The sequence below is a fragment of the Tiliqua scincoides genome, chromosome 8, assembly GCF_035046505.1.
Source record: "Tiliqua scincoides isolate rTilSci1 chromosome 8, rTilSci1.hap2, whole genome shotgun sequence".
NCBI lineage: Eukaryota > Metazoa > Chordata > Lepidosauria > Squamata > Scincidae > Tiliqua > Tiliqua scincoides.
The window spans coordinates 48146434-48173895 of record NC_089828.1 but is presented as its reverse complement, the minus strand read 5'-3'; the positions used below and the strand labels follow the sequence as shown (position 1 = coordinate 48173895).

Sequence of the window (27462 nt, the reverse complement as noted above, 5' to 3'; positions counted from 1 at the left end):
ACATGCACCAGACTTTGCTGAGGCAGAAACCACACATCCCCAAAGCCATAATCCACTGGGACTTTTTTCCTGCGCAAGCAGGAAAAAGTGGGTCGTACCAGAAGTTTTAATTTGGTGCTGGCTGCAGAATTTAGTTTCCAAAGCATGTTGCCTTTATTAATTTTCTAGTCTTTATTACTGCAAGCCAGGCTTTATAAGCATATAGAGAATGTCTGGTTAAATCTCCAAAGCCAGAGGGGTGCAGAAGATTTTCAGGAGGTGCAGTCTCCCCATAACTAACAGACCTAGAACTACGTTGACTGAGGTGGTAAACGGCAACATTTGCTGAATTCACATAACTTAGCGACCTTTTGCAGTCCAAATTTCGATTCCCCCCTCCAGCAACAGAGGAACAACAACTCACTTACAATGACAGTAATTCTCAGTGGTAGAACACAAGCTTTCCCCGCAAAAGGTTCCAAATTCCTTCCCTTACATAACTGGAAAAGCCCTTTCTGCCTGACACGGGAGAATCGACACCAAACAGTGTCTGGCAATTCTGAGTTAGATGAATAAATATATAGCTTCATATGTAAGGCAGGTCAGTAGTACTGCTCTATACTGCCACTGAGGGAAGCTAAATCCGAGAGAATAGGGAGTATAGCCTAAGAACGCCTAGTGCGCTCATGGCTGAGGCAATACACAAATGGGGACTTTCTGGTACACAGTGCATTCATCACTATCCTACATGGCTTCACAACAGCCCTAGGGAAACAGGGTCTCAAAGCCCAGTAGCCTCTCTGTGGACAGTTTTCTTACTGAGAATGAGAAGTTGCAGAAAACAGTGATTGCTACCTGCCAAACACAGCCTTGCCATGCTGCTCCACAGCTTGTCTTTCGCTTCCCTGCGTTGAGTGGAAATGCGAGAACTCTCTCACCTCACCCACATCCTTCAACTGCTGCAATGGGACGTCGGCTGGCCCCTGGCGATTGATCAGGCCCACCAAGTTAGAGGACGCTTGGGTTTTGGGGATCTTGAAAGGAGCAGTTGCCTAGAGGGGGAAAAAAAAACAGATTGAACTAGACAAATACTTTTGTTCCCAACTCTAGGATTTTATAGTTGGGGAGGATGTGGAAGAGAAGAGTCTTAAACCAGGATGAAGGGAAGGGGCAGCTTAATGCAGGTTCTCTCTCAACCACAGTTAACACACCAGGAAATGGGGTGGGATTGCAGGCTCTCTTGCCACAGCATCCCCCCACCCAGCTATAATTGTGATTTAAGAATACACTGGCAAAGTCATTAAAAGTTCAACAGAGGTTGCTACCACCTAACTCCTTAACTATGTCACTTAATAACCAAGATGTGTGGTTTTGGAGATACTCACCTACTAACTTTCTTTTTCAGATGGGGGGGCAAGTAGATGAGGAGCTGAATGGGTGAGGGGATGCTGTACAGCATTTGGGGGAAGAGGATAGGGCAGGGGTTCCAAAAGCATGTGTCACAATACTTAGGGCTTAGCAGCGCATTCACAGGGGTGCCACAGAATAGCACCCCTGGGCACCCCAGTCTCCCTTCTATCTTTTCCCCTGGGCGCTTTCTCCTCCTACCTTTTTCCCCTGCAAGCTTTCGTGAGATCCAAGATGGTGGCGCCCAAATTTCACAAGATTTGGGTGCTGCTATCGTGGATCTCATGAAATCTTGTGGCATTTGGGCGCTGCCATCTTGGATCTCACGAGACTTTGCGAGATCCAAGACGGTGGCACCTGATTGAGCAGGGAAGAAGAGGTTGTAGGGGCATCATGACCCAAGTAAGTTTGGGAACCACTGGGATAGGGCTTAGCTGGAGGGAGGAGCTTGCTGGGGTGGAAAGAAAAAGGTGTGTTGATGCCAAACATTTGCATATTTTTGGTATGTGTTTGCTTAAAGAAAAGGAAAAACTAAAACTTAACAAAAGGAGATGCAGTTGCATTAGCTGTAAGTGCCAATAATGGTGCCAACATTAAGGCAAAAGAGTGGGGGGGGGGGAGTTTCACTCCTGGGAGAGAGTATGCAGTCCTGATTTGTAAATGACAGTCAAGAGACAGCCCATGTTTGCACACTGCAAAATTCTCAGAGGCCACAATATTCCTGGAGAACAGGTTCGGATCCCTTACCTTGGTGGGAGAGCCAATGATTGTTGGTAGAGGAGTTTTGAAGAGCCAGTCAGAGCTCCTGGGTGATGACCCCATGTGCTTGGTGGGTGATGTCCCTAGGCTGACTGGCCTGGTGGGCTGTGGTGAGTGGCCATGGCCCGCATATGATGGGCAGACAGGGTCTGAATGCTGCTTCCGAAGCTTCTGTTTGTTCTGATAAATGTCCGTCAGGGTTGGAGTGCTCTGAAGCCGGGCTCCCAGCAAGAGGGACTGAGGAGACTGAGACTGTGGCACTGGGGAGCCTGGGGAGAGAAAGAAGTTCCTGTTTGGGTAAGGTTTGGACAAGGCCCTTCCCTTCAGTAGCTTCTCCCTGGTGCTTAGGACCGAGTATGTCACAAAAACACATCTATAGCACTCAAATAATGCAACAACACACTCCTCCTTTGCCCCATTCCAAACTACCATCACAAAGAATCATACAGCCAGTCTGTGGTATGCAATGAGTAAGGGGCATAAACCTACTAAGGTGAGGTAGGCTGCAAGTGGGTCTTTTTAGCAATGGCACCCTAAATCTGGGGGGTGAACACTCTCTTCAGGACTGTGCACCTGGCACCAACTCTTATGAGTTTTAGATGACAAGTGAGAATGGTTTTACTCTTTTTAAGAAAAAAAGTTACACTATTCTCTCTCTGCTGTCTGCCTTTACCTTACTGTTTAGTTTATTCTGCAGAATGCCAGTGTGGTTTAATGGTTCGAGTACTGGACTAGAACCAAGGAAACCCAGGCTCAAATCACCACTCAGCCATGAAGCTCACTGGGGGTCCTTAACCAACTGCACAGGGTTGTTGTGAAGATATGCTGCCCTGAAGATTCTGCCCTGAATTCCTGGTAGGGCAAGGTGGAAATCAAATGCACCTTTGATTTCTGCACATTTTAATGCATGAATTTTTGGTTCGATTTTCCAGAACTGATGTATTTGATTTGGTTTATCATTTTAGCCCAGTTTTGCCCAGCCCACAGATGTACATATTTGGTCCCTGTTGCATATATGCAACATTGGGCAGAAATGGCTTAAGTTTGATAGCTGCCTTGAAAGCGTCCTGTTGAAAGGGAGGATAAATTTTTAAATAAAATATAGAAACAACAAAATGCAATATTTGGTGCAAAAATTTAGTTTATGAGAATCTAAGCTTTCGACCTAAGGGGAAAATACACCAACTTGTAGCTCCTACTAGTGAGGAGACAGGGTTGAAAATGTGGTTTGGGCACTGCCTGCTGAATTCTCAGAAGCTAGGGGGCTGAATACAATTTCTAGAGGCCAAGCTTCAAGTGTTGTATGTGGCATCTCATGTCTATCAATGCAGGGCTTAATGTACATGCCTGGAAAAAAATATCTGTTAATAGAGGTTGAGTGTTAGAGACAGGCCAGCCTTTTACCCTACCTTTTTCCTCAACAGGCATAAAAATGACTCCACAGAAACTCAGAATTTACACAGAAGAATTTCAAAGCTCTGCCATCAAGAGGACACTAAAGGAAGGGTTATCTAGGGTCATAGCTCTGGCCATGTGACTTCCACCCTGGAAGGGAGCAGTTTTATAATCACTACACACACACATACGCCAAGAATTTGGCCAGCACCACTTTTTCTGTGTATGCTTGCAAGCCTAGACAAAGAGCGCTATGGAAACTGATTCAACAAAGGCCCCTCTGAAGGCAGCTTTCCCCAAGCAGTCCACACAACCAACAGAAAGGTACCTCTTCCAAAAAGCATTCCCACCCCACATCTATGCCATGACATGTATAAGAAAGTTTAAACCTACTATGTTGCCTCAAAGGTGGTCCTTATTTGCAAAGTCACAGCCTCAAAACCAGGATGAGGGAACAAAGACTGCTCACCTGAGGAGTTTCGGCTCCTGGATTCATGGCCTTGCGGCTGCCCACAACAACAGTGCCCAAGTTGCTCAGGTATGGTGCCAACTACAGGTAGGCAAAAAAAAAAAGGGACAATATTTTTCCCAGGGAACATCTGACAAAGCAATTTGTGGATGGTCTCTCCATGTCATGGTGGTGGTTTTTTTTCTTCTCTTTTCAACCCACCCTAACCCTTGTAGTCCAGGGGCAAGTAGCTGCAGGCTCCAAATATATCCCAGTGGCTTCAAACTTCCTATCCTTAAGGAACCTTTTTCACATCAACTTGTCTCCTGATGAACTTCTGTGCAACCAACATGGAACCCCTAAACATTACCAAGGATTCCTTCAGAAAAACTTGCTCCCCCTTATATGTACCCCGGGGTTCTTCAGATCACAGTTTGAAAACCACTAAAACAAAGTGGGCAAAAGACTCACTTCATATGCAACAATCAAGCCATAGTTGAGTCACTGGGGGTTTAAGACTTGCATGCTTCCTCCTTCTTTCTTGATTTGAGCAAATATAGTTAGCAAGAACAATCAGAATATATTACAGGAGATGGGGAGCATGCAAGCCTGCAGACCACTGCAAATAGACAAGCCATGCCTTGGTTGTTACCTGAACTGAGCCAGAACCTTTGCCTTGAGGGTCAAGCAGGTACATTCTTACAGAACTGAAAACATTTCTCTGACCTGAAGGCTCATAATCAAACTTCCACAACTATGACCCCATTCTCTTAACCCTTTCCTCTTTATATATTGTCAGGTCTACTTATCTAGTTACTCCCATTTCCCAATACCCATCTCCATCCAACCCCATTCTGGAATTTCCATGTAACTCCTCTCCCCAAACACCTATATCCTGTATAAATATCATGAGACTGGGAGTTCCTAAATGGAATTGGGGGGGGGGGGAAGCTGCCTCCAAGACCAAGCTGTTTAACAGGCCACAGTGAGGAAATACAAGTGCTCAAACAGAAGCCCACAATTGTGCTCACAGGTTATCTCTAAAACCAAGACAGAAGATACCATTCCCTTCTCCAAGATCCATTCTTTTCATGACACCTTGTCTAAACTGACATAGCATTTATAGGAGTGTCCCATTTCAGGATCAAATGAGGAATGGGATTGGGAATCTAAATCTTATTTTTGCAGACTTTTTTTATTTTTGCTACTCTTTTGCAGAAAAGAATAGGGGGAAAGCTAAATCCCTGATCCCTCCACACTACCGTACGCTGTTGAACTGTTGCTTCAAGCTTTTTTCATCCAGCCTGGCTCAGACACCATAAGTGACCAGAGGGAAGAAAAAAATGTTTGAAGGAGCAGTGTGTAGCAAGGTTAAGGCAGGACAGGGGCTGAATTCAGCTCCTTGTACCCATGAGCACCTTTCTATATTAAAAAAAAACAAAACCATCCCTTACTAGAACAGGATGTGCATATGAATATATTACGAATATACTCGTATTATACTCGTACTAAGAATATTTACAGTATATATCACTTTCAAAAGCTTTCCACAGCAAGGGAATTAGAAAATGGTTCTCTGTCCCAAGGGGGTTTGACAGTCTAAAAAAAGGAGACACAAAGGAGATACCAGCAAACAGACATAAGAAAAGATGCTATGGGGGGGGGATAAACAGGGACAGTCGCTCTCCCCCACTACCTATAAGAAAATCATTATTTAAAAGATGACTCTCTGCCCAGTTAGATGTATTGTTGCTTCCTGAGCTGGCATAACAGGAGCGATGAGCATTCTTCTCCCCTCCCCCAGTTTCAAGCTGGGGGTGAAGGCAAGGGCTTCTTCCTGCAGCTGCACTGGTTTCAGAGATGTCATAAACACTTTCAAAGTTAGTGCAATCAGGATGAGCCTTCTGCGGAAGGCTTCCTTCCTCCATTGCACTAGACCTTGGAAGCTCTTGCAGCCTTTGATGAGTAGAGGTGAGCATTAATCTGGGCTGGCTACCAAATGCAGTCAAAATTGGTAGAATTCCAAAGAGAGATGTACTGGTTTTTAAGGGTAACCACCTGCTTTTGTGTCGGATTGCACTTCCCAAACATATCTACTTCCAGGTTTACCTAGCGGTGAAGGGGAATATGGCCTGGAAGAGCCTGTCGAAAGACGGCGTCCAGCAGCCTGCACGGCATCCGCAGGCACTGGGGAGCAGGAGCCAGTCTTCAGGAAGCCCATGGGGCTGGTATTCGACCGTCTCACCACAGCAGATCTGAAAACAAATCCCAAAAGGGCAAGAACTCTGTCCGTTTTTAGAAGACAAAACACAGAATTCGAAAGCAAGTGTGCCATTGAAGGGATATTCCTGGCTCAAACCCTGAACATTCAGCTGTCTCTTAAAAGATACCCAAACTTTTTAACCCTTTTACTGATGAAGACAGAACTACAAGGTAATTTTCCTCGTTGTGGGATTTAAGTAAAATTCTGACTGCGTGCTCTCCCTTTGGCCTAATATTAAATAATTCTTGGCATATGCATAATCCTTTAGGGTTCCAAGTGCTTCATCCATGTTATTTACTAACACTCCTTATCACAACCCTGCAAAGCAGGCAAGGGTCATCATTTCCGTACTTCAGAAGTTGGTGGTATCAAAGCTGGAAGACTGCAACTTGCCTAAGGCTGCCTGCTAAATTAATGGCATCCCAAGCCTTCCCAATTTGTAGCTATCAATATATCCTCATCTCCCTCCCCCACAAATGTCTGCCTACGGGCCTGCACAGTTCCCACCTAGCATGGCACAATGCTGGCATTCGCCTGTGTCCTTGTAGCAAAATTCAGTTCACACAAACAATGTCGTGCTGGAAGGCATTTGACCACTGCCAAGGGGCAGAAGCATCCTTTCAGGGAACAAAGCCAACAAGCAACACAAGGACTTACCTTGGCGACCCGTGAGGGTTTGACACGGGGCTGGCAGCAGAAGTCAGGTTCTGTTCGATGCGCTGGTAATTGCGTAGTTGAGTGGGAACGGGGATGGGTGCCGTTTCGCTGCGGGGGGAAACTGAAGGCTGGCACTGCCTAAAGGTGAGAGGCAAGGAGAGGAGGCATGAGGGACGGCCGAGAAGCCTCTCTTCGATCTGAACCATTGTCCAAAGTTAATGAGAATCCCAGGGAGAAGACAAACAAGGTCCTGGGTTTCTCTGGGGCTACCCGTGTGCCAGCTTGTTTGTGGTTTGCTGCCCAACAACTCAGGCACTTGTGAAACAGAAATGAAGGGCAGCAGGCTGCTAACGAGCTTTCCATTTGGCTTTTAAACAGAGACCACAGGACTGGAGGAATCAATCATGCAGTTCAGGGGAAAGCAGGTCAGCTGAATTACAGCCCCTCCCCTCCTCCTCCCAGGCAGACAATCTCCACCCCCCCCCCCACCCTCCAACTTTCAAAACAAAGTCATTCTAGGAAAACCCACTGCAAAGAGGGAACAGGAAGTTCAGGAGCAAAAGATGGCTGGGCTGTTTGTTCAAGGCAGGCAGCACAGGGAACGGATTGGAGAGGGAAAACAGCTTATGTAACCAGCTCCCAGGCAGTCAATAAACCAAAGAGCAACACCTGTGCGTATGAGATTGTATGTACTTCTGTTGCAAACCTTAAGCCAGCATCTCCAGCATAGTCTGGCTTGCCTCTCCAAAATTGTTTGGCTAAACAGGCCAAGCCTTGCTTGGGGCAGAGCCAAGCAGCAGCTTCCCACGCTCCAGGCTGGACATTTACATTGATAGCTGAGATTTCTAGGAAATGTCCTGGGGAAAAGGTAAACATTCTTTTCCTATGGGAACCCTCTGATCATAAGATGGAGAATGAACCATGCAGACTGTACAGTTCACACAGGCATGAATGAAGCACTGAATTCATCTGAATCACAGGTTCAGAAGCACTAAAAGCAACATAGCCTCTCCCAAAGATTACAAGGGATCCTCTCTATATGTTCAGGTTAGAGTCTGGGAATTTGGACATATACCAAGGACATATAATAGGGGTCATGAAGGATCAGCATTTGTGCAGCAAATTCAAATATCCAGGGATGGCAAGATAAAAAGGCTGCAATCTTATAAACACTTTCCTGGGAGTAAGTTCTATTAAACTCAATGGGGCTTACTTCTGAGTGGCTGTGCACAGGATTGCATTGAGACACTTTCCCCATTACTTCGATTAATGACCACATACAGTGCTAAAACACAACAAATGCCCAAACTGACACTACAGTACGGTAATATTTTAAACAATGATGTCCTTCTAAGACAGTGATTTTCAACCTTTTTCATCCCACGGTACACCAGCAAGGCACTAAAATGGTAAAGGCACACCATCAGTTTTTGAACAATTGACAAAGCACACTGTGCTGTCACACCCCCCAATGGCCCTACTAATAAATTACCCTCTCCCAAATTCCTGCGGCACACCTGGGGACCATTTGCAGCACACCAGTGTGCCATGGCACAGTGGTTGAAAATGGCTATTCTAAGAGCTCAGGGGGTGGAGGTTGGAGAAAGAAGAGCACAGGGGCACAGCAACAGCAAAGTGCAAATATCCAGTGCTGCCCTTTTAAAAGCTTGGCAGAGAAAAAAAGCCTGCACAAGGCAAAGGATGTAAATACATTGAATTTTATCATTCAGGTCCTCACAAAATGGATCCCATGCAAGAATATCTTTTGTTGCTGGAGGAGGAAGAGAAAATAAAGCTCTCTTCTCCCCAAACTGGGTTAAAAATGATTCAGTGTCTAAAAACAAATAGTATAAATAGTTGTCAATAGCATTTTGAATCATTAGGTTTATCAACATCTTATTTTTCCTTCCCAACTGCAAGGAAAGAGACTTCCAAAGTGACTTCAATTTGCCTTCTGTGCTGTATTTAAGAACATAAGAAAAACACTGCTGGATCAGACCAACGTGGGTACATTTAACCCAGCATTCTTTTACTGATAATGAGCTGTCATATGTTTCTGGGGAGTCTTCCAATAGCCCTTCCCTACTCGTTGTCCTACAACTATGATATTCTCAGTACCTCTGCAAATGGGTGTGGTAATTGAACAGAACCTTCAATAGTGCCAGTAAGTCTATTTTTCTTGAATTGTGTCTGATCTTTTTTTCCCCCCAAGCATTTCTCAATGTGTGCTCCCAGGAGCCCTGGGGCTTTCTGAGAACATAGTTAGAAATAGAAAGAGCTTCAGAGGCAGAAAGGTTTGACAACTGCTGTTCTAGGGCATCAGTGGCAAAGAATGATCTGAGTTAATTATTTGTCATGGCCAAAAACTCCCAATAGTTGGAGTGCAGGTGTATGTTACAATTTCAAGTGAATGTTGGAAGTCCTCTATTTAGTGCTGAATAATCCAAGATAGCTAAGTCCCTCCACCATAGTGTGTCAGGAGTAAGATGCTTCTGCATTTGGCCTCTGGCCAATTAGTCTAAATCAGCCTATTTGGGGCTAGGGAATCTCCTGCCCCATCAATGAGGTCCTGTTCAAGGTCTCAACACCTATCCCCTTCTTTCCAATACGTTTGCGTACATCTACACACATGACTGCAGGCCTTTTTCATCCTTCCCACCAAGTTGATACCAAGACAGCACAGGCCAAAGATTAAAATGGATGGCAGAAACCAGAACTTTACCAAGCCATTGAGTTCACTCACTGAACATGCTTTTGCCGCCATTTCCTCCCTTCTAAAATGGGAATAACCATACCCTACTTCACAGGAGTGTTTACAGAACAAGGCAATTAAACGTATTGCCTTATACCAAGTCAAACCGCTGGCCCATCTAACCCCAGGACTGTCTGAAAGGCATCTCCTAGTCGTGTTACCGAAGATCCTTTTACCTGGAGATGCTGGGGCTCCTTCTGCAGGCAAGACCCACATCTTCCACCACTGAGTTTTGTCAAAGCTCAAGATTGCATAGCAAGTTTAAAACGCAATTTGAGCCAACAGCAGCCCTTTGGATAAATTCCTAAGAGATGCTCTGATTCAAACCATGGTAAAGTTTGTGTTGAAACAGATTCTGTTATTCAACACAGCAACAAGACTTGAATTCTGTTTCACCGGTTCTCATGATCTGTTTAGCTTTGCCACGTGCAGGAAACATTTGTTCCCAATTATAAAGCAGCTGAGCTGTCCCAGGGCTTCTCCTGCAGCAGAGAAAAGCATACATATTTTGCTGGAATCCAAATGAAGCCGCGTTAAGAAAGCTGCATTGTGCAAACTCAAAACCTGCACTGAGCACGCACCGAGGCCATATGATGCTATCACAGCACTTTTTCTTGCAGAATCATCTTTTTTATGCAGAACTTTAAAACTGCTTGTTTGGGTGGAAGTTTTGGAGATTTGCTGCAGCAAGAACAGTTTTAATCTATAATGGGCAATGCAGTGATGTGTGAGCCTAAAATGATCAGAGTCTGGAAGCAAACAAAAGGCAGAAGCATAAATTGGGTGGAGTTCGCTGAACAAGGGGCCACTGCAATGACTTTGATTTCATTAGTTAACAGAAGATGGCAGGATGGGAGAGTTACGCAGGGGAAGGACCATAGCTCAGTGAGAGCACCTACTTTGTTCAAGCCAACACTTGTTCAAGGCAAGGAGCAAACCCTACCCCCACTCCAATGGCTCTAATGAAGCGGTGGGTAATGAAGTGGTCTGCAAGACATTTTTGGTGACTGCTGGGTTGCCAGATTCCACCCCTGTAGTTCTCTTGCTGTCAGGATCCACAACTTTCAGAGAAACCTGCTGCCAAGCAGAGAGTCCTGATAGGACAAGTGCAGCGCCCACCCCCAAATTCTAAAAAGAGGCCATGTGTGGCTTTGGCTTCCTGATGAGATCTCTCTTTGTGCAAGATCTCACAAGCCAACAGCTTGCCTTCGCCCAACTGCTAAGGCAACATGGACAGCCTGAAAGGAAGGCCCTAGTTTGTGACTGTGATGCTGGAGAAAGAGGATGACTGGTATGTGGTCAGAACTTCCTCCCTTCTGCCTTTTGGTTCACTGAAGCACTTAAAATACAGAAAAGGGGGGGGAAGATTTCCAACCAAAAGTCACTATAAGGAAAGTGTAAATATATTTTTTGTTTTACATCCCTAGCATGTATTCACTGCTGAAACAGAGACGCCTGCATTGGCTCGGTCATGTCGTGAGAATGGATGATGGCCGGATCCCAAAGGATCTCCTCTATGGAGAACTCGTGCAAGGAAAGCGCCCTACAGGTAGACCACAGCTGCGATACAAGGAGATCTGCAAGAGGGATCTGAAGGCCTTAGGGATGGACCTCAACAAGTGGGAAACCCTGGCCTCTGAGCGGCCCGCTTGGAGGCAGGCTGTGCAGCATGGCCTTTCCCAGTTTGAAGAGACACTTTGCCAACAGTCTGAGGCTAAGAGGCAAAGAAGGAAGGCCCATAGCCAGGGAGACAGACCAGGGACAGACTGCACTTGCTCCCGGTGTGGAAGGGATTGTCACTCCCGGATTGGCCTTTTCAGCCACACTAGAAGCTGTGCCAGAACCACCTTTCAGAGCGCGATACCATAGTCTTTCGAGACTGAAGGTTGCCAATACAATACAATACAATTTGCTTTTACTATTTGAAATTGATGACAGTTCTATTAGTATATAACATAATTTAGCATTTTATAGAAAATGCTAATATAAAATGAAATATGCAGTATATATTACATAAATTTATTCATGGAATCATGCTGAATTCATATCCTGATTTCAATATTGTGGTCCACTAAGATGGAGGAGGACTATTCAAGGGACCCACTCACTAGTGTAAGTTTCCCAACACTGATCTAGTGGTTCTTATTTCCACTGGCATTAAAATTATGGGGCTAGATCATGGCACACTTACCCTCCACATATCAGGAATTCACTTGAGGCCCTCCTGCCAACAGCTGCTAGGGGCATATCATCTAAACAAACACAGCACACATCAAGTGTTAGCAAAAGTTAAGTGCATTAAGAGACAGAAAGCAGAAGAAAAACTGCCTTTAATTTGAAGTTGCATTCAGTAGCCACATGTTCTACTTTCAATAAAAGCCAAATACTGACTTACAGGTAATAATTCCACAATGGCCAGCATCCTGTCAAGGGCTAATACATAATCCATGACAGGTCAAAACTGTAATTGTTAGGCTCAAGAAGGGAACAGACAGTCATAGGATGCACCAAGAAAATATCTATTTCAGGAGTGTTGTGCCTTCCCTGAGCCCTTCTGGAAGCCTCACTTTTATACTGGAATGAATTAACAAACTGGTCTCCCAATGAGAAACTAACAGGCAAATAGTGGCCAGGATTCAGAGAAATCCCGTGCAAGAGAACAAGGCGTTTCTGGGGTAGTGGTTTGTTGATTTTCTCTTCTAGCAGCAGTCTGACACCTCACAAAGCAGCAGTCATGAGAGTCTTCCCTTTGGCAGGGTGAGAGGTATGGGAGATGCTACTGAAAAGAGGAGCTGAAACGCCCAGCCAGCTATATTTTTTGTTTAGCTCAAACTAGGAGTTCAGTTATTCTTGAGATCATTTGGAAGAAGTCCAGAATATTTCTTTGCCTTCTAGAGAAAGAAAACACCACCTCTATGGCAGAGGTCATCCTGGAAAGGAATGTACTACTCTGCACTGGTACTTCAAAAAGGAATTTCCATCATCTTCATATTCTCTCCTCTTGAGTGGAGCGCTAAAGAATGCCTCTGTTTTATTAAACAATACTGTATAAACATGGGTGACATAAAATTGAAAGTGGAGGTGGGGGAGGCAGAAGAGATGAAAAATTAAACACTGGCATTGCTTTTTCAAAACAGGGCACAAATTATTACAAAAAATAATACTAACTGCTCCCACGCTAAATTTTGCCCAAGGGAAGCTCCTGCATTCTGAAGCTTTCACAGAAAAATCTACAGCCCCAGCTTGGCTTTCAATTTTCTGCAGAGTGTTTGCTCTTTTGCAGCAAAGACCCTTGAAGGAGGGCAAATCCTTTGAAGAAAACAAACAGAATCCAAGCCCAAAGCAAAAGCAGTCCACAATAAGGAAACAGCAGCACAAACTACTCGCAGCCTTTACTCTTTGTAAAACAGTAGCTAGGAGTCACCACCAGTCAGGAACCTTACATGATTGGTCAGAAGAGATGTTGTGTGGGACTAGAACGAAGTCATCTGTGTCACAAGAGGAGTTCTTGCTACTGGTGCTGGTGGAATCTTTGGACACCTGAAGGTAGTTTGGAGGCCCCAAGGGAGGGGAAGAAAGGTTGTCTTCCTGGATGTGCTGCATGTCTGGGAGGGACTGAAGGGAAGAGGTCACATTAGGATGCTAGGAAGGTTGAGAACACATAGACAGACTTGTATGTATATGCCAGCACCAGTACCTATCTCTCAACAGCATTAGATGCAGTATGGGCCACATCTTGTGATCCGGTCTGACCATAAATCCTGTGAAAAGTTTGCATCTTCATGACACAACCCAAAAGTTAGTCTAGTACAAAAATACACTAGCTGATTCCTTGAGTCACGGTGACAAGAACTATCTACCAAAAAGAAGCAGCAGGAACAGCCTTGGAAGCAAATATTTTGCAGAAAGAGAACTACAACACCTTAACTGATCTATAGGGAGGCAAAGCACTTGCCCCAAAAGCCTCTATGTAGATCAGTTAGCAAAGGACTGAGGAGCAGATGAGAGGAGTCGTTGAAGGAACCCTACTGATCAGCCCAAAGTGATTGTCCAAGTGAAACTGCAGCTCATACTGACTATTAAAAATTAAATGTTAAGCTGGGGAAGAAAGGAAGAGGAGAGACTAACATTTCAGTCTCTGATTATAAGGGCTGAATTTGAAAAACTCAACTTAAGACGAAAAAATGTTGTCTTACAAAAGCACCCGTTTCACAAGCAGCCCACAACGGGACTGGCCACCACTGGCCAAAAGCTCAGAGAGACTGCCACAGAGCAGCATGTTTACCACCATATTGGATGGGAAGGCCTTTGGGTGTAACCAGTGCCACCTGAGATCACATCCCTGTTCCTCAATAGGCAGCCCAAGGATCACACCAGGCCAGCTGAGGCTCTCCAACTACCCCAGTTACTCTGTTGACTTCTGCTGTTGGTGTCCTAAAGGTCTGTCAACTACTAGCCACACATTTCCAATTTTATGCCACATCCTGTAAGACCAGGAAACTCAAGTTTTATTTTACAAAGGAAACCTGAGATTTTAGTGCAACTGCTCCCAGTTTGCTCCCAGTTTTCACAGCATCTATATACCCAGTTAGGTACAGTTTGGTGGACCAAAAATACTGCCCTGAAGAAAATTATGCTCAATATGAGAGGTGAGCAAATTCTCTTGCCTCCTTGGATTACCTTGGAATTAAACAGAACCCCTCTCCTCCAACTACTGTCAAAAACTGAGAAGCCATTTTATGAGCCAGTCCAAGGGAACATGGCAACGGCCCCCTCTTCCTCAAAACACTCTCCTTGTGAATTCTTTATTTATCATTCCAGGAGCAAGCAATAGCAGCACATGCAAAATGGGAAGGCTTTTTAGCCCTTTTTTTGCTGGCAGCAATGAAATGTATGGGTGGGGGAAGAGAACCTTCCTCTTCCCCACACTGCAGTTGCTTCTGCCACTGGACTGGAAAGTAGAAGACATAAGAGAAGAGTGGAGGGCTGGCAGGAGGATGCAAGAATGCCAGCAGACTTCTGGGCTCATGTTCAAAGCAGAACTTAAGGAAATTAAGTTAAACACCTATTCAGGACAGGCGTTTTAGAGTCCCCAAAGTTTTTCTCTGAGCCTGAGCTTGGGGTTTGTCAGCATCTCTATCCAAAACCAACTCAGGATCTTTGGACTTTTCTAATGAATGGTTTTATAATATCATGGGCTTCCCCTCTTTTCTGTTGTCTTAAGAATGCATCAATGGTTGCTCACAAAGCTTCTCCATCTCCACAAAAATCAGAAGGATTACAAATGGCATTTTTCATACCCGCACAGTGCCAATGCAAAAATCCACAGGAGCACACACGCACACCTTAAGCTAACAATGGAAACTGGGAAGGGAAGTGAAGCACCACAAAGCTTAACTACAGGAGCCTTTTGGGACCTAGAAAATAGGACTTGCAGGGAACGCATGAGATTCCAGGGGCGAGAGGTTCCAGATGGAGTCCCAACAACCTGCAGGGCCTCCTGGGAGAGTGAGGAGAAGTCATGCAGCTTAAGAACTCTGGGAATCTAGCACTCGAGGACAGGCAAACTACTTTTTGTCTGGGACGCAAAAGCCCATACCCTGCTCTATGGCACAAAGAAGAAATTACCCAAATCAGAACAGAACTTACTGGGGGAGAAGCAAAGCGGCATGAGGGAGAGCTGCCACAGGAGCTGCCAGAGACCGAACCTGTGTACGTTGGTACCGGCACAGGACAAGCTGGGGAGAGAGGAGGAAATAAAATTAAGGGATAGATGGATACCATTTCAAGCTCATTGACGGTGCAGGGACCTCCTAAACATTTTCAGGACCAAGTGAAGTGTTGCAGGCAAACTTTCAGCAACTGTTAAAACCACAAACGTTGTGAGACATGGGCAAACCAGGATCTGCACCAAAACCAAGCTGCCAAGCGCTTGCCCAACATGGAGCAGAAGGAAAACCTTGCAGTGGAAGCAAAGCATAAAGTTTAGGGTTCTGATTTTTTTTTTTTAAAGCATGCGGTGCTTCCTCAAGTCTATAACGACAAAGAGAAGATAAAGGGGGAAAAATGTCCACTTACACTTTTTGACCGTTGAAACCTGATCGAGGAAAGGATGGCTGAAGAACGCTTCTGCAAGACAGGAAGGTAACCACAAAAAATGTGTTAGACGCAGTTTTGAGGCAAGGGATGGCTGCCCACATATAATCAATACCCTTACCATTCAGGACCCAAGAGAGCTTAGGAAAGATCAAAACCTTCCAGGGTATGCATTGCTAGTACATTTGGAAAGGAAATGCAGCCAGTAATTTAGCCTTTCTCGTTAAAGGCATCTTTAAAGACAGCTACTTAAGCATTCAGGGTTTTTTTTTCTCTCCCAAAGTGCTGGATTTTATTTAAAGCGAAACTGGGTTGGCCTGCCAGTCAATTGACTCATCAAATATACCATGAAGCCATGATCCTTGACCTCTTGCCTACCGCTGATGCTAGTTTTTATATATGTCTATTTTTTTATAAAAATTTATATGCTGTCTTTCTACATTAAAATATACTCAAGACAGCTTAGAGCATTTTTTTTAAAAAGTAATAATACATAGCCTGAGCACAGAGTAGTTAACTTAGAAGCAGCAAACACAAAGTAGAATAAAAATTCACCGAAAAAGAGTCAGATCTTTCAAAACTCTGCTGGAATAATGCTGGCCTATCTAATAGGAGGCAGGCAATGAAGGAGCTAGGCAGACCTCTGCTGGGAGGCAACTTTTTGCATGCCCCAGTCAGAAAGGCCCCAGTGAGGGCACAGAAAGGAAAGCCTCAGATATAGAATTAAGTTCCCAGGCAGGCTCATTTCCGGAAAAGTTCAAGATATTCTCCCAGGCTATTTCAGGCTTTAAATGTAAAAAAACCAGCAGCTGAAGTGAGCCCAAAAACAAACCAATAGCCAGTAAAACAGGCAGAGGATCATCATGATAGAATCTAAGCTGCTGCCCCCAAACAAAACCCTATAAGCTGCTTTATACCGGGTCAGATCATTGATTCATCTAGCTCAGTGCTGCCTACACCAACCTGCAACAGCTGTCCAGGTTTTGAGAGTTCTTTCCCAGGACAACCTGGAACCTCCTGAATATAAAGGAGGTACTCCAACACTGAGCTACAGCCCTTCCTCGTGTACCCTGGATCAATGGAAGTTTCCAGACTATCTCCAAAGGCAACTTTCTTTCAAAACAAGGCTCAGATACCCAAGAATTCTGTCTCCTCTACCATATTCCATCTGCTATTCCACAGGACTGAAGAATGCACCCATCTCTGTCACTAAGACAGAGATGGTTAGAATGCCTGAGATTCAAAAACCATATACCAAAAATTCTCATCTGGGGCAGGGCCTGATGCCACAACCACAGAGGGAGGGTGTGCAAAACAACTTGGACTCTCAACCCTCGCATTACAGGTCATAAGGTTGGGGGTGTGTGTGTGGAAGGGATTGTCACTCCCGAATTGGCCTTTTCAGCCACACTAGATGCTGTTCCAGAACCACCATTCAGAGCGCGATACCATAGTCTTCTGAGACTGAAGGATGCCAACTCAACTTTAGAATTGCATTGGAAGATGCAGAAGGAGAGAAAGCACAACAGGTGGAAACATTACAACTTCCTGCAAACCACCCCATAACACAATGCTGCTCTATTTGTACACAGCAAAATGCTGGCCATATTGGTAGGGATGATTAACAGAGCTCGGACCAAGGTGTACCTGCTCAAAGCTCAAAGCAAACACAGGCTAACTGAGTACACACATCAAGCTCAGCCCCCAGAATGTCTCAGCACAGCACCAAGGGAACAGGTCTAGCACTAAGGATCAACAGCTTTGCCGTTCTCGGTCAGCATGCTCTGCAATCCTGGGAGAGACAGTTCTAGCACCAAGGATCAAGAGCTTTGCTATCATGGGGCTGGAACATGCCGTTCTGTTCACAAGATCACCATGCTAAAGAGCAAAAGACAAAACACTAACTCCAGTGAGCCCCTGCCTGAAGCCTCCTCCCAAGTCACAGGTTAATTTCTCAGCAATCAGTAACAGGACAGAGGGACTGCTGGACCTCCACATACAAGGCAAAAATCAAAGCTGCTTTCATTAAGATAAAAGGGAATGGAGAAAAAAAGGACTTTTGATTCCAGCTTCCCAGTGTTCTAAATCAGCAGTGCTCAAAGTTGCGACTGCTGTGTGCCTGAAATACAGTCCCCATCTGGACTGCATCCGAGCATTCTACTCAGGTACCGCACAAAGTTCTCCTCGTTCAGAGGTCAAGGACATTCTGGGCAGTCGCATTGACTGCCCAGCATCCCAGAAGACCGCTAGAAAGGACATCCGGGCAGACATGACTGCCCAGGACATCCCTGTCCCCCAAGAGAGGGGGACTGTGCCCAAGAAGAACCAAAAGGCCCACTCACTAGGGGGATGGATCCGCGCAAACGCCAAATCCAGCCCCTGGCCGAAGTTTGTGCTGCTCTGTTCTAAACCAATGGTTTTCAAACATTTCAGTTTCCAAAGCCCTTTACGCTCCCCAAGCTCTTGGGAAACACCACTGGCACATGTGGGGAATTTCTCAGGGAGCCCCAGAGTGCTACTGCAGGTGTAGAGTAGTGCATCACCAAGCAGATGGCGGCTATTTACAGTGTGCTTGTGGAACTCCTGAAGGGGTCTCAGGGAACCCCAAGGCTCCTAGAAGTACCCACTGAGATATGCCATTCTAAACCATTATTTCTACAGTCGCCCTGCATTCTACACTGCATTTCTTAACCATTCTCCCAACAATACACACCCTGAATGCCCCCCACTTTACACATGGAGAACTGAGGAAGAGCAAAATGACACTCAGCAAATGCATGATTGTGCAAAGATTTGAACTCGGGCCTTCACAAGCCTATATACTTAGGAAACAAGAGTTCTCGCTCTAGCAGCAATTTTCAGACTTGCAGAGAACCCAAAGTTATTGCCAGGTTATGAGCACATAAGCACAGATTCTTGTGCTTCCTCCCTCCCGGTGTGCTTTTCCGCATACATCATGTTGTAGTAGACTTCTGCGCATCAAGTGCACCCCTGTCAATGATGAAACATGCAAAATGGCCCTCTTAGTTATCCCAGGGTAGTTTTCATCTGGCAGGGAAGGAGAGTTGAGCTTCAAGCACTCTGGTCCCAAACCACTTAAGGGCTTTAAAAGTCAAAACAGCACCTTCTATTGCAAGCGACAACAGATTGGCACTCAGCACAGCTGACGAAACAAAGGTATGAAGTGCTCAGCATGCCGCATGCCCATCAACAATCGTGCTGCAGCATTCTGCACTAATGGAAGCTTCTGAATGGCCTTCAGAGACAGGCCCAAGTAAAGCACATTACTGTAATACAAAGTAACCAGTGTGTGGACAACCACAGCCTGGTCTGACTGGTCTTCTAAGAAAGGATGTAGTTGGTGCATATGTTCTATGGAGAACTCGTGCAAGGAAAGCGCCCTACAGGTAGACCACAGCTGCGATACAAGGACATCTGCAAGAGGGATCTGAAGGCCTTAGGGATGGACCTCAACAAGTGGGAAACCCTGGCCTCTGAGCGGCCCGCTTGGAAGCAGGCTGTGCAGCATGGCCTTTCCCAGTTTGAAGAGACACTTTGCCAACAGTCTGAGACAAAGAGGCAAAGAAGGAAGGCCCAAAGCCAGGGAGACAGACCAGGGACAGACTGCACTTGCTCCCGGTGTGGAAGGGATTGTCACTCCCGGATTGGCCTTTTCAGCCACACTAGACGCTGTGCCAGAACCACCTTTCAGAGCGCGATACCAGAGTCTTTCGAGACTGAAGGTTGCCAATACATATTAAGTTGGGCGAAAATATTTCTAAACACAGTTCACACCTGTCGCAACTTAGGGGGGTTGAGGTGCCCAGAGTTCTTGGTTCTCGAACCCTAAAGCCCTCAAGGCCCCCCGTCTAGTAGTACTGCCACCACCCTGTATGTGCCAGTGCCTCAGTCCAGGGACACTAAGACCCTCTAGGCTTAACTCTATCCCTTGCAGGCACTGCGCTCTTTCTCCAGTTAAAGCTTCAGTCCTCAAGTTACTAGACCTCAGTGAGCACTTGGTAGCTTGCTGAACGGCTAGGCAGGATTCTGAACCTTTGTCCCCAACAGACAATGAAACAACTTGGTAAAAGAGATTTTAGTTTATTTAGTACATAAGGTTACATAAGGCAGTAAATGCTACAGGCATAAACATCTAGGAAACATATCAGCAATAAAATAATAAAGCTAGCTGGCTATCTCTATTAGTCCCTAACTCTCACATGGGTCAGCTTCTCTTGTAGATCTTTTAGCTCCAGGCTACCTGTGAGGCCAGATGCCCATGTTGGACAATGGGGCTCTCAGCGTGCAGGATGTGCACCCACAACCTCTGTCCAAGAAGGACCACGCACACCCCTTGGGGCACTCATTATTATACGTCTCATGCTAATAGTTCTGAGGTGACTTCATACTTATTTAGACTGTCCAATCAGAAACTTTTCAGGACAGAACCTTCTTAAAGTTGGCCTGGTTGCTAGACCTCCTAGTTCTTACCCCTCCCAACTGGAGATCCATAGCTGCACTCCATCACGCTTGATCAGGCACCTCTCCGTCTACTAAGGTGTTAAACATTCCAAGGTGTTGTAATTCTTTTATTTACTCACATTCTTGCAGCTAGGAACTGCTAGCCACTTCTCCGTTACTGACTTAGTTTGGTTCAGGCTTCTATTGCCAACCTAGGCCTAACATGTACATATTCATGACAACACCCGAGCATCCAGGTGCAAGACTAGTCAAGAGTAAAATGGATGTGCACTGCAGTCCACCCAGTGTATTACCATGATTAACCAGAGAGCTGCGTGGGGAATTAAATGTTCCCCCCCCAGTACAATACAGTTGGATCGGTCCTGCCCCTTCTAAGGAAAATGTAGCCAAGGCACAGTGAAACAGTTCCCCAATAAGGAATATTGAACTGGCCACAGGTTAGTGCTGCACATACAGGGTGCGCTCCCTTTTAAAGAATAAGACTGGGAGAGATTCCAATCAAACAAATCAATCAACCAACAGTATTTATATACCGCTTTTCAACTAAAAGTTCACAAAGCGGTTTACAGAGAAAAATCACATAACTAAATCGCTTCCTGTCCCAAAAGGGCTCACAATCTAAAAAGATGCAAATGAATACCAGCAGACAGCCACTAGAACAGACAGTGCTGGGGTGAGGTGGGCCAGTTACTCTCCCCCTGCTAAAAAGAGGAGCACCCACTTGAAAAAGTGCCTCTTACCCAATTAGCAGGGGTTGGGTAAGACTTACTGTAATCTTACAATCTTACAAGTCTTACAATCAAAGACTTACTGTAAATGAACAGACATCAAAAATAACATACATCAAAGATATCCTTTCACCAATGGTTAACAAACGTGTGTGCGCCTGCCTGGCTTGTGGTGGGTGAATGTTTGCAATGTGTATTTTGTGCACTGAAAGAGAAAGAGGATACCATTTAGGGAAGGAATTCTAAGGAGCCTTACTGTTTTGATCCCAGTCCCAAAGCTTCAGAAAGGGAAGGATTAGCTGGGGAAGGGGAGGGGGGTTGGGGAGAAAAGTAGGAACAAGCAATTATAGGAACCTCCCAGTAGACAGTCTGTCACAAGGTTCTGTAGAGCCTGGGTAAGGGGGCAACTCTGACAACACAGCAACCCACAACAGAATCGCTGCATCAGACAGAGTGCACCTGACTGGCCAAAGGCTCCCAATATTAATTAGAATTTGAGCTGCTGCTGCTGTGCTGGTTTGGAGGCAGGCTCTCCGTGATGTTTTGATATTCTTATTAGGGGCTTAATCAGGTTTCAGGCATCCCCTTCTGTGGTGTGTTAATGTGTGACTAATGTGTGTGAATGGAATTCAAACAAGCACTGATAGGAGTTTTCCTGACATACAATGAATTTACAGCTGAAATACAAATACAGGCAGAAGTCAAACAGATAGCAGCAGAAGATGGTAGTTTTTTACAATTCAATGAGTAAGCAATTTCCAACTTCATCCCTTTCCCCCAAAGTAAATGACTTGGCATCTTGGTAACAGAAGTAAAAAATGAGCTCAGGTCTAGGCCTGAGCTCTGGAGGAGAATCCATAGTTCATATTGTGGCCCATTTATGTATACAGAGACTTCAGGAAAAGGTACTGTTCACAGCTTATAGGTTACATGCATATGAGGAAACAAAAAATAAAAAATAAAAACACACACAACTGGTGACAAACCAGGATGATGTAATAGACAAAGTACATTTACCTTTTCTAGGGAGACTGGAGTTTAATATTTCACTCAGCCTTGAAACTTATCAGGAGGCCCTGAGCAAGTAACTCTCTCAATTTAGCCTACTTCACAAGGTTAGTGTGAGAATAAATGGGGAAACACACCATGTATGGCAGCCTGAACTCCTTGGAGGACAGAATACAAACATGGCACATAAAAAACAAGACACGATCGGACACTTTTGGACCTGTAAAGAAACAAACAAGGTGCACTGATGGGAAGATTTGAGATCTAACGTCACGTTCTGTTCACATGAACTTATTTTTGAAAGTGAGGCCAGAAAGGTTGGTGTGCTTCTGGGGAAGAGAAAGATTAAGCATGCGCTGCATAGACCAAGCTGCCCTTTTCACTGGAAGGTTCAGAGGGCAGCCGCTTCAGCAGCATGACAGCAGGGAAATGACATTCTTGATGCAACACTGCCGCATATTCTCCTCCAACCAGGTAAGAAGCACTGCGGCAACCTGGGCTTGGCAAATCAATGCATGCTGGAGACTGTTCTGTGAGCAGAGGGGCAAGACTCTTTCTGAATCACAAATGGAAATTCAGGACCTGAACTGAAGCACTTGAGAGGGAGACGACAACACACTGGGGACATTGTTAATGTTTGTGATAAAACCAGAGTGCATGTGAAGGAAGCGTAAGCAACCTGACTATGAATTTCTGCAAGTTTATGATCACAGAAGGCTACAAAGGTTTGTGCATACATAAAGAAAAAAAAAACACATGCCAAAATCCTGCACATTTATATATGTGCTTACTGCATAATTTATCCTGGCAAGTAGCAAAAAGATATGAAGTCATGCCCATCTCAACACTTGCTCTGGCTTCTAAGGTTTAGTCACATATTGCCCACGTACCATTGGGCATGGCTTTAAAGAATGTGCCAAGTCAGTGTGACTAAAGAACAAAGCACTTCCTCAGAAACTGATTATGGGATCCTCAACAGGAGGTGGGAAGCAGCAGAGAAACTGCCCAAACTGACAGCTTGCCTACCAGGATTCATCTTCTCCTGCTATTCGCAACTGCAAATAGCATTGGATACACTTTTATAGTCTACCAGGTGCCAGCTAGAGCTGGTAGGTGACTTTACATGGAACAGATACTAGAAAACGCCCAGAATCCTCTTCTATGCATTATCTGCAACAGATGTGCAGGTAGACTTAGCAACGTGGACAGAAAAGTCCATGAAGATAGGAAGTTTGCAACCTCCTGCACTAGTTAGGTTGTGGTGCAGACATTAACACCAAACCACAGTTTGGCATAATGTGAATAAGCAGGGAGGAGACATGAACTCATATACTCCTACCTTCCCATATGCATCGACTCCCTGCCTCTGATCCTGGTTTGAGACAAACCATCATTTTGCACAAAAGCAACTATCATTTGCTTCAAACCTTAATTGTGATAGGGAACTACACAAACACCATGGTTTGGCACTGCATCTGAACCACCCCTTGACTTCTACCTGGCTTTCCATGTGTGTGTTCAAAAGGCCTTCTAGAAACTCTTCATTCTGGCATTTTCAAGCTGATCTCCCTCCTCTGCCTGTCTCATCTATGCCACTGCTTAAAATTCTAAGCATGATAGCAGAGTTGGTGACTTATTTTATGCACACTGTTGAACTACTGTAGGCACTGTAAGAATATCAAACATGAAAGAGCAAGGAGAGACTTCTTTTTAAAGTAAGGATGCAGATCAACAGGCCATTCTCCAGCAACTCTGAAAGATGTTAAGAATTATTTCGAGTACAAATCGTCATAAAGTGCGTAAGCCCAGAGCAAGGGGAAGGCAGTGTTATCCCCAGCAGGCAGCAAGCCAGGCAGGACAGATTATCCTTTCTGCCTCCACAAACAGCTGCCAAGCGTCAGCTGGTCAGAGACTGATCAAAACCTGAGCCGGGAGAACAAGGATTTTGTCGGAAACCTTCAACAACAGTCATAGTCCAAGCAGACAGACGCAGAAGACTATAAATAACCTGGCAAGCTATTTAGAGTTCCTCCTCTCTGGTTTTGTTTTTTTTAATCATTAACACCAAATGTCTCTCGCAAGTTGTATAAGGCTTGCTCACTGCTTTTTCCCTTTGATGCAATCCTTCTTCCAAGAAATCCAGAATTCTATACGCAGATCATGTCAAACATTTACCACAAAACAGCCAGAGGAGGAAGCCTACACCTACTGCCTCTGGGCGCAAACCCAACCGTGGATACAAAAAAAGACAAATGAGGAGGAAAATTCCTGCTTCCTGCCTTTTCTCATTAGACTATTACATACTGAAGAGGTGAAAAAAATGAAAAGTCATCAAGCGATCACTAAATATTTAATACATCAATTTTAGATTTCTATCCCAGAACTTAAAATATTCACCTTGCTCGGTGATCAGGTCATGAATGGCATCAATTGCAAGACTCAGTCTACTTAATTCCAGTTTTGCACCTTTTGCAATTTTGCACCTTTCTTTCTGCAGGAGGAGCAACCAGATCTCTTAAGTCAGGCCAGATTATCTTCGCATGGGAAGCAACTTTCTACAGCAGCGATTTTCAACCATTGTGCCGTGGCACAATGGTGTGCCATGGATGATCCACAGGTGCGTTGTGGGACTTTGGGGAAGGTCATTTATTAGTAGGGCAATTGGGGGATTTGAGCCACCTACCAGCAGCATGGTGTCCCTTGACAATGGTCAAAAAACTGATGGTGTGCCTTGACAATTTTAGTGTCTCGTTGGTGTACCATGAGATGGAAAAGGTTGAAAATCACTGCTCTACAGAGTGCCACACCAACTCTGAGAGACATAGGCTCAAGGTCAGTTACGAAGCTCATTTGGTGAGCTGAGATCTGAACTGAATCTGCCCTAATCCAAGCCATACACTCTACCTACAACACACTGGGTCTTTCTGTAGATCAACTAATGTAGTTCTTGCTTAAGCCTCCACAATTCTACTGTTTAAAGCAATAGTTGAAGACTATTCATAGTTATATAGTTGAAGACTATTCCTTTGAGGGTTCAGGTCCACTTTTAATCCTAAACCACTATATGGAATCTGATTTTATTTTTATTTTATTTTACCTGTATATGTAAAGGATAGGACTATCAATGGTTATTAGAAAGGATAATTAAGACGAACCTGCATGTACAAAAGCCCTCTACCTCTGGATACCAGATGTTGGAAACACACAACTAGGGTGGACCACCCCATTGCTTGCAACTGACTAGAAGAAACAGGCTAAACACTGTTGAACACAGAGTACTGATCAACCTATCTTGGGTGTAGCAAAGCAGCTCCTACATTTTGCTATTTTTATCTTCTTTTTTTCTTCATATTTTCTCCTTTTGCTTAGAAAACGGTCATCAACAAAAATAAAATGATGGTGTTATTGAGATGGCCCCACCTGAGGGTCCCAATCCTACAGTTTAAGAATCCTCAACTCCAAAGTTATTACTCAGAGTTTTACTACTGTCTTCTGATCATATGTTAATTTTTGCTTTGAATAGGTACAACTGAAGTCCAGTATGATCCAAACACTTACACTTTCAGCATTGTACATTAGTCCTGCATAAGGGGTTGTCTAGCTTGATTTATGGGATTAAGACAACTACCAAGACCTTGCTAAAGGTATGGAGATTATTCAAGTTCACAAAGAAAAGCAAAAGGAAATGCTGACAACGTCGAGGAGGGAGTAGCTCCTTATCTGGTTGTCCAGCAGAATGCAGCTTCAAGGACACAGCCCACAATGTAGAGAGTACACAGACTCAAGGAAATCCATCACCGTTTCAGCCTGTATTTACAAGTTTACAATAACAGCAGCAGCATAGCAAAACAAAGCAGAGACAGCAAAACATACAACACACACAACCACCAACAACCCACACATGAGGGCTCTCACAGTCTCTTGTAAAGCTCTGTGCATGAATCAGGATGGGTGGTGTCTCCTCCTCCTGCCACACCCTGTCTCATGATGCAGGCCTCATCAGCTGGCTCACTCTATACCTGAGTCCTGGTGACTCGGCATACATCAGGCCCTACCTTCTTCAGGCCTGCAAATTTAACCTGAGTTACGTTCTAACCCTGACAGACAAGAAAAACGTTACAGACTTTTACTCACCAAAGTCCATTCTATCTTTCTGATTTCTCTGAAGCAAACCCAAGAGCAGGTCAGCCAAGTAGGCTGATGTTTCCCTGGGAACACTAAACGAAGAGAAAATGGTAAGATTACAAATATATACATGTAGAGTTCTACTGAGAAACTTGCTCATTAAACATCTGTCACTCAAGACATAGAAGGTGCATAAATTCTCAGACTCCCACAGATATCAAACACATTAAAAAAAAATCACACACCTAGGGATCAGATTTCTGTTCTTTTCATAAAACATTCTTAGATCTTGAGGACTATTGGCCTGAAAAAGAAAAAAAAAATGATTTGCTCAAAGTTACTGTGATTAATGCCCTATTTTCCACCTACTTTTTGCCATTTTCCTTATTTTTGGACACCTCATTTCCCCAGAAGCTTCTGTGTTGGTTCAGCAATCTAAAAGCTGCCTACACATCCTCCTGCAGTAATCTTCCTTTACCGGAAAACGTCATTCCCGAACAGCCATGTGCTTGAATGTGTATTCTCTGTGTCTAGGCCAGACAAGCCTCCTACTGAGATCTGCACATGCCCACTGACTGGGAAGTCAAACCTGGCAGGCAAAGGGGTAGGACACTGTGGCCAGGTGGTTCTCTCTCATCCAATCAGATAGCCCTATGACACTATCAAACCTGGGTTTTTTAAGATCAAACACAGAAATGCTTGGGTGTGCTACGCCAGGTCTGCTACTGGAATCTGATGCTGGTTCACAGAAAGAACACTTGCCCTCCCCTTTTACCCTCCACTAAGTGCAGGTACTGGGATTCCTGGAATCTAGTTAACTAGCTAGCAATATGGATTGTATTTCTAGGCAGATGTGTTTAGGGAATTATTTTGTTTTATTTGCTCTTTCATTCCAAGTTAGCTTGCAAAATCACAAGGAATTTTGTGTGCTTTTTAATTAAATTGCTTCCCACCTTCCTTGACTGGGCTATTACTAGTTACTGGATCCAATTTGGTCAAGCCATCTTGTGTGTCCCATCTAGGCAACTGCAGGAATTCTTCATCAGCCTGCTTGTTGTACTTTTTCTCTATTCCCCTTTCCCATTTTGTTTAATCCTTTTCATTTCAGTTTTTAATAAACTGGTTCTATTTTGACTCCTTGCCTGCCTAATTAATGAGTAATTCAAGAAGGCTGTCACATCAGATCACTCACAGATGCTACTGCAATTTGATTTTAAAACAGAACTCCTGGGTTCTATGCTCTCTGGTGGACAGGAGGCCACCAGATTTTCCAAGATGGTCCAAGATTTTCCAAGGAGGCCACCAAGATTTTCCAAGATTTTCCAAGGCCACCACTATTTTCCAAGATGGCCCCCTGTGTCTG

General features: G+C 44.7%; 1 protein-coding gene across 2 annotated transcripts in view; it reads right to left on the bottom strand.

The window, feature by feature from the left end:
* The window catches only part of ULK2 (unc-51 like autophagy activating kinase 2), a 78285-nt gene that overhangs the window by 12489 nt on the left and 38334 nt on the right, over positions 1 to 27462 (bottom strand). For both annotated transcript variants that reach the window (XM_066635697.1, XM_066635698.1), the window contains 11 exons: positions 26345 to 26403; positions 26109 to 26191; positions 15739 to 15789; positions 15310 to 15398; positions 13104 to 13275; positions 11852 to 11912; positions 6909 to 7046; positions 6098 to 6243; positions 4010 to 4090; positions 2134 to 2414; positions 835 to 1031 (listed from right to left, as the gene is read on the bottom strand). In XM_066635697.1, the coding sequence (XP_066491794.1) occupies positions 835 to 1031; positions 2134 to 2414; positions 4010 to 4090; positions 6098 to 6243; positions 6909 to 7046; positions 11852 to 11912; positions 13104 to 13275; positions 15310 to 15398; positions 15739 to 15789; positions 26109 to 26191; positions 26345 to 26403 (1358 nt within the window). The remainder of the gene's footprint in view (positions 1 to 834; positions 1032 to 2133; positions 2415 to 4009; positions 4091 to 6097; positions 6244 to 6908; positions 7047 to 11851; positions 11913 to 13103; positions 13276 to 15309; positions 15399 to 15738; positions 15790 to 26108; positions 26192 to 26344; positions 26404 to 27462) is intronic.